This window comes from Rhipicephalus microplus, chromosome 2, assembly GCF_043290135.1.
Source record: "Rhipicephalus microplus isolate Deutch F79 chromosome 2, USDA_Rmic, whole genome shotgun sequence".
NCBI classification, from domain to species: domain Eukaryota; kingdom Metazoa; phylum Arthropoda; class Arachnida; order Ixodida; family Ixodidae; genus Rhipicephalus; species Rhipicephalus microplus.
The window spans coordinates 225,441,364-225,457,816 of NC_134701.1; the positions used below are offsets into that span (position 1 = coordinate 225,441,364).

General features: G+C 45.3%; 1 protein-coding gene across 3 annotated transcripts in view; it reads left to right on the plus strand.

Moving 5' to 3' along the window:
• LOC119170369 (uncharacterized) overlaps nt 1-16,038 on the plus strand; it is a 218,354-nt gene extending 202,316 nt beyond the window's left edge. For 2 of the 3 annotated variants that reach the window (XM_075876492.1, XM_037421510.2), the window contains exons 4-6: nt 9,795-9,914; nt 14,233-14,636; nt 15,833-16,038. In XM_075876492.1, the coding sequence (XP_075732607.1) occupies nt 9,795-9,914; nt 14,233-14,323 (211 nt within the window). In that variant the 3' untranslated portion in view covers nt 14,324-14,636; nt 15,833-16,038. Of the gene's footprint in view, nt 1-2,813; nt 2,939-6,579; nt 6,708-9,794; nt 9,915-14,232; nt 14,637-15,832 lie in introns of those variants that run through there. The other variant, XM_075876497.1, reaches the window with a different exon arrangement.
• Nucleotides 16,039-16,453: the final 415 nt, after the last annotated feature.

Consider the following 16,453-nt stretch of genomic DNA (forward strand, 5'->3'; position numbering starts at 1 on the left):
ACTAATGCTGTGCGGTGGAAATGAGGTAACGAGATTGCCAGCAGTGCGCTTCATAAACACGAAAGTGGCGCAAGATCGAGGAAGCACTCATGGTTCTACATTTCAAAGTACATAGTGGGACGCGAGAAATTGTTCTTGCCTACACCTTCAATCATTCCAAAAATAGTTTTTCCGCAAGCTACTACAATTTATTTCTATTAAGAAAGCGGAAAACGAGATTGTTCTCTCTTTCCTTTTTTTCTTTCTTTATTTTTGTACTCAGAATGCCGGAAAACCTGCAATTCAATGAAGAGAAGAAAAACGTGCTGTTTGAGTACGCTCTATTTCAATGTCATTTATCTCGCAAGCAGCCCACTTTAAGTACAAGAGAGAATTAGACAAAGTTAAATACCTGGAGAGGTTAGCCTAGTTACTGGCCTGTCATGCTGCTTCAGATTACGTAGAGAGGAGTTAAACAAAACAGCGCGAAAAAGAAAGGCGAAGCACAACACCGCAATAACGCATGCGCCGACACAAATGCGTTTTCAAGAAATTTATTTGCATGGCCTCCCTTGGAGAACGTATCCGACGAAAATCCTAGAAGTGTTTCAAGACAGGTTCCTGTTCCTGTCTTGAAAAACCCAAGGAAGAAAATAGACAAAGTAGACATTGAGACAGAAGTTCAAGAGCAACGTTATCTGCATCTCAGTGGAGACGCAGCAAGTAGGCGTACATACGGCAATAGTAGCCCAGAGTATGTCTGGTGTGACCCTTTCACGACGACTGTCTTTCGCGGATATTTGGTGCGCTTGTTATGAACGTCACGCTGTGATATTTTTTTTTCTCTCCTGAACTTTCTTTCTTGTTTCACTTGCCCACATTCTTTTCAAGTAAGATTTGTCTCACGCTAGCGGCCGCCTGCAGATATTCCCGTTTTTTTTTGTTTTTTTTTTTGTCTCAGCCGGTTGTTGGGAAACTAGCGAACCACCTCCTCACGTGGATATCGTGCATATCTTCTTTGTCTAGACGTTGCGCTACTTCCCCGCAGTTTTCCTTTTATGCCCACTCAAAAAAAGAATATAGGATGTTCAAGAGTGTGTCGTGTTATTATAGTGCATTCGGTTTACCGTCCTCCTCTTCGCGATGTCTCGTCTGAATTTCAAATGAGAACCAAATCAGACAGCCCAACACCTCCTCGTTGATTCCGCATTCTATTTTTGGAGTGGGTGGGAAAGAAACTGTGACGCACACCGAAAGACGTGACAGTGAAACAAACGTGATGCTCATACTTCGCGGACTTCCAACACTAGATGACACAACCGTCGAGCACCCGCGTCTATCGACAATTCTGCGAGGTTGAGGCAACCCATCGAACGTCGCGAGGCCTTCGTCCAGCGCGTGACCAAATTAGACGAGGCAAAAATTTTTAGTCATTGTTTTTTTCGTCACTGTGCTCAACAGCTCAATTGTGGCTAACCTCAGAGAAAATTATTGAGTTACTGAAAGCTGATTTGCAGGATTGGTTAAGAGAAAAAGCTGCTTCCGAACGTTGTTGTCGTACTGGTCATACGATTAAACTTATTCTAGGTATAGGAGACGTTTAGCTATTTATGACACGTATCCCTTCGGGTTCGGTTGTACGTTTCCTGATGTTTCAAAACGTTCATTTAATTCAAGCGTCACACCTGTTTGTGTTGCGTATTGTTCCGCACTCAAGAGTTCTCGTCGCGCTCAATCAAATTAGGAAATTGTAACAAACGGTAAGTTATGCTTTAAAATGTGCTACTCTTGGAAACAAGCATAGACGTGCGTAGGGTTCTCCACTTTTATAACACCAACTCTTCGAAACAACAGCGCTCATCATTCACGGGCAGGTAAAAAGTACGCACGAGTCGTTCCCTGCGAACGCCATTGAGCAGCTCAGGAGGACACGAACAAAGACCCTAACGGAAAACAGAGACTGCCGCTCCGGTGTTAAAAAATCGGCTTTGTTGTATTTAGATCTTCAAAGAGGCATTAGGCGCACGCTTTCTCAGTCGAAACGCGTCCTCTTTCGAAATCGAAATTACCAAAGTGTTCTGAGAAAGCTTGCATCTTTGGTTAAAGAAGCGTACCTTTAAACGCTCACTTGTTCAAAGGATGCCAGCGCGTCAATAGACCGCGCATGCTCCAGGGCACACAACGTCGAAGCCCGCTACAAGGTGTCGCCCCGCACAGCAGCACACGCGCTCTAAACAGACGTGAACATGGTTTTACAAGGGTAGTCGGAAGTTCCCACGTCACTGTCTCGTGTATTCATATGGCAGCGGAGCCTTGAACGACCCTCTGCGTATCGATAATTTGATTACTCAAGATAAAGTTCTACCGGACGTCAACAATGACCATAGTGCGCGTGCTGCCTGTCTACGTGCCAAACCTGGTCAGTGACTATCATGATCCACAGCTAATGCTGCAACGCACACCCGCACACTGGTCATTCTTATAACGAAAGATGTGAGGAATCCCATCGAGCCGAAGTGCCGAGTCACCCATATGCTAGTGAATGGCAAACAATAAAAAATAAAGCATTCCCACTACAGCATGCTCTGCCTTCCAACAAGGACAACAAGTCCCAAACATTCGTGCCATTATGCACTAATCTGTGCAATAAGACTTGGTTTTCCACTTCTCCACAGTTATTTGTCGTTTTGATGTATATATAGAAGTCCATTGTTCAGTCAGTGAATAATAGTGCTCGTAGCTTTACGGGAGGGGTCAGTCAAGTCAGCCAACTGAGAGGAGAAAAGGCAAGACACGGGGGGACCACGTTGTGTCAAGCCGATTCACTTGCGCAGCAAACGAAGCGACTGCGGACCCGGCCTTCTTCCCGGACAGGACTGCATAGTAGGCAACGTCGCTGGGAGCGGCCAGGACCACGACTTCATCAACGGCGACATCCTGCCCGGCCGAAGGCGACGACGTACGTTGCGCGCCGAACACGCCCGTACAACACTCGCCCAATGCAGAGTTTAACATCGCCAATGGAGACAAGTAACAGCTGACTCGAAGGTCATGCGATCTAAACCCGGACGCAACGACCACATTTAGACGAAGTCGAAATGCTATAAAGGCCCGTGTAGTACTTTAATTTAGGTGCGCGTTGACGAACCCCAGGTAGTCGAAATTTTTTAAGCCCTTCACTGGCGTCTCTCAATCATATCATGGTTATGAGACAGGAAATACGAACAATTATTATTATGCTAATATTAATGGCGACGAGTGTGTACGAAGCTATCTAAACCAGTTATTCGCCGGGGCGCAAGCGTGACTCGAGATAGTGAGTTTAGTTTTATGCAAAGCTTGTTTGTAATGCTTATGAATATCGCATGAGAAAGGGAAAGTGAAAACAATAAAAAAAATTAAACAAAGTGCTACATGTTGCCTTAGACAATACAGAAGTTAAGGAGTCTTCAAAAGATGAACACTCATTCTTAAGGGGTGAGGAGGGGGGTCTAGAGAAGGCTGTCAAGGCAAGTGGCCTTGCGTTATTCAAGGCAGCAACACGCCTACCTTAGCGCGTGTATGTGTAAGGTCGTCATCAACCTTAATTCGAACGCTCCTCAGCGTGACCTGGACTGGTATATGGTGATGTCAGCCGCAAATCGTTAGGGGATGTCGCCGAGATAATGTATCGGTATGCTTCGACAGTGTGTCGACATGCATTGGTAACATCTCGGCTACAGAAGCCAGAGATAAGCAGCGCTGGCGTCAATCAAACCATTTTAGGACACGCTGTGGAGCATTCGAGTTGAGCTTGCTGACGATTGTACGTTTCCTACACTATCCCTTAGCTATAAAAGTGGAAGAGCAGAGCTGCCCTCGAGGTGGTAAGCTATGTCATCGCTAGATTTATCTTGGCTGAGGCGTCCCGTTTTTTATACGAGTATGGGAGGGCCAGGAAATGTAATTGATTTGCGATGGTTTAGTTCAAGAATGAGCAAGTGACAAAGAGAATTTAAATGCGCATACGTGTCTCCATTGACGATACCAAACTCGGTGCACGGTATACGCTAGAAGAGTCTCTGCAGAGCACCACAGCGGCTGACTTTTCGGCCAATCAAATTTAGCGCAAGCAACCAATTAGAACAGGTTCGAGTAAATTCGTGAGGGACATTTCAGCGAGTATATTGAGAAATCTTTGCCATATTTCGTAGTTACTTCATTTGTATTTGAACTGGTTCGCTTTTAAAGTGAATTATTATTCTTCGTGTAGATTAAACGGAGTAACCAGAGGCGTAATTTTTCCATACTTTGCAGGTGAACTCCTTTTAACTTTACCTGCATTGCGCCGTTCGGTGTTCACAGCTGCATAAGGTGCTCTGAATAACTCTTCCAGCGACTTTCGAAACAGGCGTATCTTAAGCGTTGACAGTTAATTGCGCCTTCACATGCTTACGACTCCAGTCGTAACGACTCCAGTCGACTCCAGTTAGCTAACGACTCCAGTCGACTGAACCTGCGGTTCCACGGAGCGTGAAAGCGCAACCTTAAATGCGGCTGGGCTCAACATTCGTTTGGGAGGAAAATTGGGAGTTACTTTGTAGTGCTTCATGCCATTCTAACACATTGCCAGTGGCGATGAGGCACGCGTAAGCTTATAGCACCCCGAACCAGCCTGTTATATTCGAATAGTCGCGGGCTGGAGAGTACGTACACTAAGACTGCATGCGCACTTGCAGTGTAATCAGGCTGCACTGAAATGTAGTCGATTGAAATGAAGCACCTACGACACGTCCTTTCCTACGCAAGGCAACACTTTTTTTTTCTTTCACATTAATCTTAACAGCCGGAAAATTACCGTTGGGGATGAAAGTAGCAATTTTTCAGTAACGTAGACTGATGGTATGGTTGAATCGCTGCACCTAACTACTTTTGACTGTGCGTTAGTTGTATTCGTCAGCAAGTTCTGAGTTCTACTCAGTGTCAAGTCACAACTGACTGAATTTTCCCGACCTATCCGAAGAAATGGAGTGTTAAGGGAATCAATCAGACAGGAATAGAGAGAAAGAGAAAAATAAAGGGTATCTATCGGTTGTAATTATGAACACTTCCGTGCCTGTTTCGAATATCTTCGCCTTTCTATTTTGTGTTCATCATTGGTGTAGCGTCTTTCGATGACAACGTGGCCGTCTCGTCCTCCGTGTCCACCGAGTGAACTGTCTTGTGGTGACTCCGCGAAGTGAAAAGACAAAAAAACAAGATCTAATCAACGAGTCACGGTTCGAGAGCCTCGCCGTAATTTTTCCGCTGCAAAGTAGCGCCGCCATTTGTTACCAATTCCGCCAATACGTTGAAATCAATCAACGTCCCAGACCAAACACTGTCACACGCAGTCATTTCATTTCCTTTGTTCCTTCGTCTTTCACCCCTAAACAAACCTGCGAAGTGCGGTGTACCGACAGATCTTAACGTTCTCATCTCCGAACCCAACCCTCTGTCCTGAGTCAACCCCAAACACACACATTAGCTTCATTCTGTCAGCAGTGATCATTACGTATTACGTAACATCTGCATGCTTATGCGTGTGCTGCCCGCAGGATATGATGAGGTTTCTGATACGAGTACGCTCACTGGCCTATTCTTGTGTAAGGTGGCTCTGACAGGGTAAGGCGCAACGACCCGCTTATGGTTTGTTTTTCTTTCGGTTCGCTGGGCCATCTTAGCAGCCTCGGAGACTAGTGTTGTTCCACAAACAAGGCATAGACAATCGAAACTGGTGCACAGGGCGAGGTCCGGGCCATCTGTCCAGTCGCACGAGAGGGACTAATGAGTAGGCCGGGAAAACGCACCCTACATGGGCAAGCATCGAAAGAGCCCGGCAAAATAACAGCAAGACAAATCGGTAGAATGAGAACTGCGTATCCGAAGCCGAAGAATAAGCACTGGAGAATGCTCGTGCAATGCGGAATTCGAGCGTAAATGTTATGTTGACGTTAATAAGGGTTTGAAGGATCCTCTCACTACAAGGCAATACGAAAGAGGTTAACATCATAGACAGTTGTACGCAATCGGCAAGGATCGAAAGATTCGATTGTCGTTCCAGGTAGAAATATACGCCATCTCGGTGGTATTATGAGGAAAATCGTTAGGTTAACTGAACCATCGGTGGCTAGTATGTTTGTTTTATTTATCTCTTACTGACGTTGTTTTCATAAATATAAACGCCACAAATCGGTTCGGTTGTCAAAGATTACTTTGGTCACTCGTTCCTTACACTGACCATTCGTGCAGCCTGGAAGCGGACGTAAAAGGACACAGGTGTTCACAGAAAGCATATATTGGAGACATTGCGGACATAGGACGCAGTACAAGAGAGTAGCGGTAGGCACAGTGTATACAAGATGTCTACTACGACTTTAAAACAAACTAAATATCACAAACTAAGCATTAAAGACTAAACAACAAGAACAAACTCAACATTGATCGTCGTTCAAGGTTTGTCACCCGTGGCCGTCCCGTCCATATGTCCTCGTCTACTGTTGTTGCTGTTCTGATTTGGAAGAGAAAAACTCTTACGCGACAATGTTTTTTTTTTTTTTCCTCGGATCGTTTGTTTTGCAGGCTCGACCAAAGAGGCGTAAGACTGCACTATCTTCAAAAGGACAAGACTCGCCCAAGCATTTCGATGGTTTGGAATTCGCTTAATTATGATACCACACGTCATTAAACTTGTGTTCCCCAGCAACCCATTTCAAGTGCTCACCGAGCTCTTATTTTTTTTCTTTACACAGATGAAATTTTCGGCGTGTCGAATAGCGAACTACCGGTCGTTGTCACCGCCGACTTTTTAGTTACAAGACAAGCGGTTTCCGGTTATGAAGTATGCAGCGATAACAGCGTGATTTCACAATTTTCAGTCGTGGTGCTCTATTTTTATACGTACGGCATTTCATCAATAAGTCTGGTGACCCTATTCATATATCGGCACACATTCAAGTATTGCATGCAGACAGATAACATGCGGTTCTATTTTATCTACTGCTTCAGTAATATTATTACCATGAAAGGAACACCAGCTTCTGTGCATTATCAAGCAAAATCAGTATTGACTCCTGCTTATCAAAAAACGGCGACTGACGAAAAAATGAATTAAATCAAACCATTTATTTCCCTAACAGCATACACCATGACTATGGAGAAATTCATTGGCGAAAAGCTGTTATGCAGAGCTTGACTATAGGCCAGAGAATCTTTTAACAAGGCCGATTAATCATGTACCTTAACGTCGATTATTATTATTATTATTATTATTATTATTATTATTATTATTATTATTATTATTATTATTATTATTATTATTATTATTATTATTATTATTATTATTATTATTATTATTATTATTATTAAAATTGCTCCGCTCAGTATTCACACTTACCTAATAAAACACTCATGCAATGCGACCTCGCACAGTGATATGGAGCAACAAAATTGTTCTGACCGATTATCTCAGGAATACACTATAGGCTAAAGTACGCGTTTATGCCACCATTAGTCTGAGTGTGGTCGAAAGCGAAACAACGCCAACGCTGCTGCCACTAAGACCACCACTTTCCATACTGCGCTTCCAGCACGTGCCAGCGCCCACGGCATCGCCGGTATTTGAGTCCATTACGAGCAAAGCCGTGCGATTGAGAGAGAATATATGATCCCGCTATCTCATTCGCGAACCGTGAGCCGTTTAGTGGTGGCGCCACTACAGATTAGACTGTCCCAAGTTCCGCGAGGCCAAAGCACTTGAAAAGGCGATATAGAAACCGCGAAACATGGCGAAGTTTATTAACCCCTCCCGCGGTCACACGAAGCAATGGCAGCAGCAGGCAGAGTGGGTATGCATTGCCGCTGCGGGGCTGCTATCACAACAAGTACATTAGGCACGCGTTGCATTTTTTCATAAGTGCCGAGGATATCGTGGAGCGCGCGAACGCGTTATCAGCAACAGAAAGCTGCAAGTTGAACGCTCACGTAGTGCACCAGCCGAAATGTCTGTCGAGTGGCCACCGGTCAGATTTTGCCGCCGGTCGCTTTCTAATGAATGAGTATGTCATGTGGAGGCGCAGCGCGGAGTGACGCTAATTAAGCGATATAGATCTGACGCAATATGAATACAGCTTACAGCCTCGTCTCCGTGCGAAAATAGACCGATGCCTTCATGAACCAAATGAAGGTCGAAGCTATAGAGGACACATTGTGATGTGACCTGCTTAAGGGACGAAAAATTTGGATGTAAGGCGAGTATGTTTTAGTGACAACGCGAGCGCTTGGCATACTCAAACAATTTTATTCCAACAAATTATTCGGCCTATACTGACGGTAACAACCTGATCTTGCCCGTTGTGACAAAAGCGCGAACAACGGGATGAAAAACATACATGGCACAGTGCTTTGTTTTGTATGTTCGTCAATGAACGGTACACCAAACAAAGCTTGTCAGTTAAAATTAAATAAAATGGGACACACACAAAGAGTGAAATATTTGCGTAAATCTTAAAGCAGGCGAAATAATTGTTAAATAATTTTGAACTTTATATTTTGTTTCTCCTCGGTTATTGGAAGACATGGCAATTATTCTCACTAAAGACCAAAGTGGTATTTTTAAAACGATCTAGAGAAAGAACGTATGGCCACCGTTGACAAGAAGAAAACATGGTGGCCAAACTCACATTCATGTAATATCTACATTGTAAGAAGTGAGGCCTCGGATTCGCCATCTTGGCGAGAGATGCTGAGGATCTCCCTGACTATAAGCACATCATTTTTCTCGTCGAGATGTTGAGCCTGTGGCCTGTTCGTCACAATGAATAACCGGCATCTACCATCTTATACGGCTTACACAAGGTAAGTTCGAACACTGTGCCGTCGCCAGGTTCGTGCTTCATGTGCCGTCGCTCACTGCAAGGGTTACATGGCATGATGTCTGTTCACCGCTTGCGAAGTCTTGTACGTTAAGCTGGTGGTGGGTTTTGCTTGCACTTTGTCATTTATGTACTAGAATATATGTGGTGAAAGTGTATGTGATGAGTACGCCTGTTCCAGTCAGTAAGAACCAAAAGCCACGCTGTCCACGAAATTACACCGTGTTTTTTTTTTTTTTTAACAACCAGACTCCCAGCCTTGAAACAAGATCGTAAGTCTATCAGAAGCTCTGTTGTCTTTTATAATTTCTCATCAGTAGCCCGCCTGAAATACATCTTCAAAATGACACAACTCACATGGCTGTCAAACGCTAGAGGAAGTAATTTACTTTTGGCCATGACGTTGTGTAATGTATAAATGGTTACACCTGCAGTAGAAACTGCGACATTCGGATTACAGACAAAGTACTTACGTAAAGGGTTTCGTCGACTAAACCGTAATGAACTTACAGTGCTATATATGTTAACGCCAAAAAGTGGACGCAGTAGTGGGGCGACACTGCGAGAATCACCTATATATAAAAGCGTCACGTGTGCTATCAGTAAAGATCATTGCCTTCGGAGCAACAATATCACCGATATCTTGAGAGGTCATCCAAACTCTGACCAGCCCAGTAACAACGCTGAAAGCAGTATTCACGTTTAAGCGTGCACTGAAGGTCTGAGCAGCCTCAAACAAGTGACGAGGTTAGTACCACCGATATAAAATTCAACAAGCAACATTGAATTCGTCGCCGATTCAGCATCCTCACTGGAACTTGTTCACTTAGACTGATTTCACTCGCAGTGAAAGGGCTGTTTCTGTATGGTCGTTTCTGGGTACTGTAAAATCGAAGCTGATACGATGGCGTTTGTCCGATGCAGCAAGCGGTCGTGCCACATTGATGCCGGCTTGAACCGAGGCTGCGATTACAAGGACATCATGGACGCCGTGGAGGAGAACAAGTTCTGGAAGTCCAGGGACTCGCCCGGCCGAAGGAGGCGGTACATTTCATTTTTCTTATATATTATCGATTCCCTTTACACGGTGTGCATTTCACATTAGGACTAGAGCGTCGCCTTGAAATATATAGTAATACAGCAAGTGAGTAACTATGGTTTATTTTATTTTTACGATTGGGTTCGTTGAAAACATCTCAGGCTCTGTTTTTGACGGCTGATGTGTTGTTTTTATTTATCCGCAAATCATCCCTGCTTTTGTATGTGTGCTGTCCCTCTGTTTGCATTTGAACATACTTGACAGTAAATCTTAAATATTTAATGTTTACGACCAGTGCAGCTAAATGACGACTCTGTCACTGGATGTGTAGCTAAAGGACCTTATTGATTTTAAAGCACCTCAAGTTAAACTATACTGCAGTAACTTTCGAAACACGACGTCATTAAAGGTAAACTATGTTCAACATGTGTATAAGTTCCTTTCGTCGGAAATCTCTGCCTACATAGTAGACACGTGACAACATAACAGAATAAGTTTCCCTAGCAAAGCAGTCTACAAAGCTTATTAGCATTATACATTTCGCTTGACGTACTTAAAAAATGTGGTCATTCTTGTTCTGTTTTATTTTTATGTTTTTGTTGTTTTTAGAGAGGAGGGTGTCCAGTCATACTATACGTATGTGCGCATGTATGTATGTATGTATGTATGTATGTATGTATGTATGTATGTATGTATGTATGTATGTATGTATGTATGTATGTATGTATGTATGTATGTATGTATGTATGTATGTATGTATGTATGTATGTATGTATGTATGTATGTATGTATGTATGTATGTAACGCTATGAGGAATGGCAGACGTGGCCCGGCTCATACTCCATGTTTATTCCATTCTCTGACTTCTTCCTTCTCGGCTTCTACCAACCATCGCTACCTTCATACGTCACATGATTCCCCCTCCCCCCGAAAGAATGCGCGAGCTACAAACTATGAAGCATGAACAAGTGGTGTCTCATCATAGGAAAAAATATCACAAAATAGAGTAGTTCCATGTAACATGGCAGTTCCATGCACTTGCACAAAAATCTTCACAGGGAAGGCAGTCCAGTGACATCTAGGAGACCTCAGGTGGGCGAGGTTGGCTGTTGCGTTCTGGAGAGCATAACCCTGCACTCGACGTGGAAAATGGTGATGACACAGCCTGGATAGTAGCGAAAAAATTGCCCGCAGCTTCCCTCGGGGGAACACTGAGGAGGATGCGGACCATATAATTGGTTAACGGGGTGTTAAAGTGCGACTTACTTGGGTCGATGGCTAAATTGGTTAACGTGGTTGTAGGAGGGGGTGTTAAATGAGTGAACACGTACACACGTATGCGAAAGGGCGGCGCTGGTCGAAGGGACGTCGATCTTTGTGTTTGTGGATTCGTTGGAATTCATTTCACCGCGACCTTGGACGACGACGCGCCGTACAAACCAACCGACGAGTGGCAACTGAGCGAGCGAGCGCCGACCTTGAGTATATATACAGCACGGCGGCGCATGCACTGTCAGCTGTTGAATGTTCTCGAAGCGCGACGCCACATGCGCGTCCACTGGAGAATCAGGAGAATTGTAGATGTCGAACGCGGTGTGTAGAGGAGGAAGGGTGCACAGATGGTGGAGGAGTGAAGCGCGCGCGGTGTGTAGAGGAGGAAGGGATGCACAGATGGTGGAAGAGTGGGCGACGGCGCGACGGCGCATGCGCGCGCGTCAGCTGTCGAATGTTCGAGAAGCGGTGCGGACGGCTCACTACAAGGCGCGAGTATAAGATGCTCTGCATCTAAAACGAACAAGGTTGGGAGTCATTGTAGCGTTGGAAGGTTGGATGTCTAATGCGTCGGATTTCGAGTCGTGGCTGCGACAGACGCATTGTATCTAGAATGCGTGCTTCTTGAGAGATGGTGACGGCTAGATGCCCGTGTGCTGGCGGCGTGCAAGAAGTGCTTCCGCGTCTTTCTGGGCGTTTTCCGTGGTGTTTTCTGTGTAACCGCAGACGCAGAGAGCGTCTGTGGCGATGTTCCTTCATCCGGAAACGTCCTACTTCTTGAAATGACCCTTGGATCAAAGTCCTTAATTTTTTAAGTTGTTCAAGTCGTGAGTGTGCTTCCATTGAAGTTTTCGTTCGTCGTCGTATTTTCTTGGTTTGGCGATGGCTCTGAGAAAATTGTGGTTGGTCATCGTCGTTGAATAAGGAGACGCTGTCGGTATTGCCAGCATTATTTACGAGTGGGATGCAAGCATGATTTCTGTCAAGAAAAGCAGTAGATAGATTTTCGTTTTTATCGGCGAGACTCGCATTGAATGGTGACTCCGTAATGTTTCCACTTTCAGTTGGTCCGGTTCCTGAGAATGACATCGCCGCAAAGATCGCTTGACGTGTTTCCGATTCCGTAGGTTCGTTTCTTTGCGGGAGAATTGAGCCAAGAGTTCCTGAAGTACAATCGCTTTCGGAATGGCAGTGGCTTGACAAGCTATTTGGCCGATATTTCAGGTGGTGAGTTGCGTATGTGGCGATATCTTGAGGGGTGCGATGAGAGTGACAAGCACCAGACGAGCTACTTGGCACAAAACCAGGTGGTGGCTTACGTAAGGAAGATGAAGAGTCAAGTACATTGGGTGCTTGAATGTTGTCTTGATTTGTGTATTGTATGGAAGAGTTTAGCGTTGGTGATATTTGTGTACATGGGAAACCAGGTGGAAGGTTCGGCCTTGTAGAAAGACGGCTAGGATGTCTTTCTATGAGCAGATGACTGACTTCGCCTGACGGGAATCGTAAACTTCTGCTCTGTGCTCGAACGCGTGAAGGCTGCTTATGACTGCGATGACTGAGATCGAATGCACTGAGAGCGTGTGTTCTAATCGAATCTTCATTGGAGTCTTGAAACCAGACGATCATTTCTTCTTTTATTTTTTGCCAAGACTCGTCGTTGTCGAATATGTGGGTGAGGTAAAATTTAAATGCCTCACCGGTGACGTAGTCGCTGAAGTTCGTAACCATCTCCTGTTCCGACCAAGATGCAGCGGTAGCGTGGAACTCGAACAGGTCGAACCAGTCCTGTACAGGTCCATCGTCCGCTGCTCCGGTGTACTTGGGGATGGGAAGGTCGTCTGATGCTGCTGTCATGATGCTTGGTGGTCTTGGTGGTCCGCGTTCGGACACTGCGTCTCGCTGAGGTCTTCGATGATGATGGCCGGGCGATGAAGTGGTTGCGAGGTCTTCATCCTGTCGACTTTTGTAACGCTATGAGGAATGGCAGACGTGGCCCGGCTCATACTCCATGTTTATTCCATTCTCTGACTTCTTCCTTCTCGGCTTCTACCAACCATCGCTACCTTCATACGTCACATGTATGTATGTATGTATGTATGTATGTATGTATGTATGTATGTATGTATGTATGTATGTATGTATGTATGTATGTATGTATGTATGTATGTATGTATGTATGTATGTATGTGTATGTACACGCAAAACGGAAGATCTTTTGGTCCACCTCTTTCCAGCTTCGCCAGTATACGCCAAAACTAAAACTTACGTCATGAATACGAAAACAGATCAGTAACCTGTTGCGCTATTACTTTACTCTGCAGACAATGAAGTGAGGGCTCTTCTTTTTGATTAGTTGCCGTTTGTGGTTCCAGAGCAGAAATAAACGTATCGAAGCCATTGTGGGAACAGGGAGCACATGTCTCGAATCTAAAGCATGTATACGGACACCCTTTCGGTTGTTTGGGCTTCTTTTTATTGGACAGTTTTACAACAAGTTCTGCCTGTTGCAAATGAGTTTTGCGGAATTCTCGCAAGGTAGCGGAAGGGTTAGGAAAAAGATAATCGACAACCAACCGTCTTCAGCACAAAAACACAGGGAAATCCACACAGATTTCTCAATAAGGAAAGCTTTTGGCTGAAGAAAACTTCGTCCTCATACGGAGATAATACCTTGGACTATCACCTTTGCGAGGTAGTTACTCTCCATGAGCCAACCAGGTCTGTGTCTGTGTGCTTCAAAATGTTGGCTAATCTACCCTCATGCCGCCAATCGCTAGCGTCCTGATAAGCTCAATCAATACAGTGACCGCCCCGTAAAGGCGTTGGTCCCGGCTTCGATCACCGCACCATAACAAAGTTGTTGTTTTTTTCCAACGAGAAGGTTTTCGTTTTGAGAAATCCACACGTGCGCGGTTTGTGCTACAGACGCGGCATTGTCAATTATCTATCTCTAAAGTTCTGCCTCTATAGCGCGCATGGAACACATTCATTAAGTATAGATCTCACCTTGCCCCCCCCCCCTTTTTTTTTCTACCCACATCTACGCAGATCTATTGAAGATAAGGCAACCAAGGCGGTGACCTCAAGCCAGGCCACGCAGGACGCGGTCGTCAGGAGCGTCCAACAAGCAGCAAACTAGACGTTGGCCAGCCGCCTTAGCCCTTCCTGCGCCTCCATACGTTTCCCGTTTTGCTCGCCAGGCCACCTTTTCCCACTGCTATATACATATACGTACACACAATACGGCCCCTGCTGCCCTGCTCTTCCAAGGAGCGCCGCCACTCACCTATTCTCATCCTGACTGCAACGACCACTCCACCTCACCCGCAACTCCCAGGTCCCCCCCCCCCCCCCCCCGTTGTCATCGACAGTAGCAGCATAATCTCTTTTGTTCCCGTTCACTTTTTGTACAGAACACTCCACCCTGCAGATCTGCTCCACGTAACCGCATGGTAAGTATACAACGATAGCTGTCAAACGCCTTTGTAACGCCAAAAGCCGTTTTATTGAATTGCTACGGATCTTCAACATGCTTCGTTATAGAGGTCATCTTGTCACGCACAGTAGCGTTTACGATATATCCGGTACACAACGAATCCTCCGTTGTGCAGGTCATTTAGTTGTAGAGGCGTTCGCTATAGAGGCATTTCAAGAGCACTTCGTGTGTCTGCCGCTGTAGAGGTTAGATAAGGTTCTGATAATGACCTTCATGGTCATTACGCAGTTGTAACTTGAGGTACTCTCATCCATCGATTCTGTGACAAACATACGCTATAAAAGGCGTAGAGAAATTAGCGTATTGTTATGTAACTCCAAAACCGCGGCGAAGTGTATTTCCAGCAGCAAAACTTTTGACTCGGACGTGTTGGTTCAACATTTATCCACAAGCACAGAGCGACCGAGGCAGGACGCGAAGAAACACAAAACAGCGCTTGTAGCGCGGCGTCGTGTTTCTGCGTGACTTGCCCCAGTCCCGCTGAGCTCTTTAATAAACATATGTGTATCGTATATGGATGCGCCGCTGCAGCTGTGACAAGCATGGAGGGCACGAAGCGACACATGATTCAGACGTATTCCAGCTATGACGCAGCTGGGATCACAGCTTCGAAGTCTACTTTATTAAATGTTGTGCTCTCAAGTTCCAAAACTTCTACATGGATAAACATGAGAGAGGCCTTAATTAAGGGCTCCGAAATTTCGATTTCCCAGCGTTCTTTAACGTCCACCCAAATCAAACACCTCCGTGGAAATGCGCCTGCCACGGCCGGGATCTGGCCTCTCGACCTTCGTTCGGGTCGGCAGTCAAGCATCGAAATTATCCCTAACGGACAAACTGCAGCTTCCGTGGGAGAAACCCCCTTCTCCCACTAAAGCCCACCAAGTTTCATTTTCACTTCATTTCGCACTAAGTTTCATTTTCATTGACGAGCCCGCAGTTTAAAAACGAACAATTGTGAGTAAAACTTGTGCGACCCTTAAGCTACGTAAAGCGTATAGCGTTAAAATAAAAATAAGTCATCAAAAGTGCCCCCACCCCCACTCCCGTGAAGCTACAAGGCGTGTGATTTCCATAGCGCTTGTTGTAAGTACAGATTGCGGGGTAGTGCAACACCACATGTATAATATTTGTGCATGCATCTCGTTTCAGTTCGATGTGCTCCGAGACCACCGCCGCAGTCGCCTCCTCGACCACGGTCCCAGCAAGGCCCCATGGTCCCCTCGCGCGCTCAGAGGCCCGCTTCAACTCCCACGTGGGGTCTCTGTGTTCGATACGTCCTCCGTCTATGCGTGGCCACAACATGTACTACTTAATATAGTTTACCGTGTAAACAATAAAGTGTCTATTTTCCCCCATGGTCTTTTTCTGGCTCCGGGCTGAATCTGCTTTGGGCCGGCCGACGCGGGGCAAGAAGTTCGACGGAGAAAGAAAGAACGTCCTTATATTAAAGGGCTTGAGGTATTTGGAACATAGAAAGAGAGGATTAGAAAGATTACAAGAGCGGCTTGGTGGACGACTCGGTGCATCATCACGTTGTAGAACACTATCAAACCGCAAAGAAGAAAAAAACGGAAAAAATAAAAACAAATACAAAATGACATAGAGGACGTCGTATGAGCACTTTTGCTTGGCATAAAAACGGCTATGCTTCCGCGATTTAAAATAAAGTTTTTTTTTTTTTTTAGAAGGTGCGACTACCTGGTAGTAAGGTGTAACGGTGTCACGGATGCAAATATGTTGGCGGCTCCATGGCAGCCCCCTTCCAGTCAC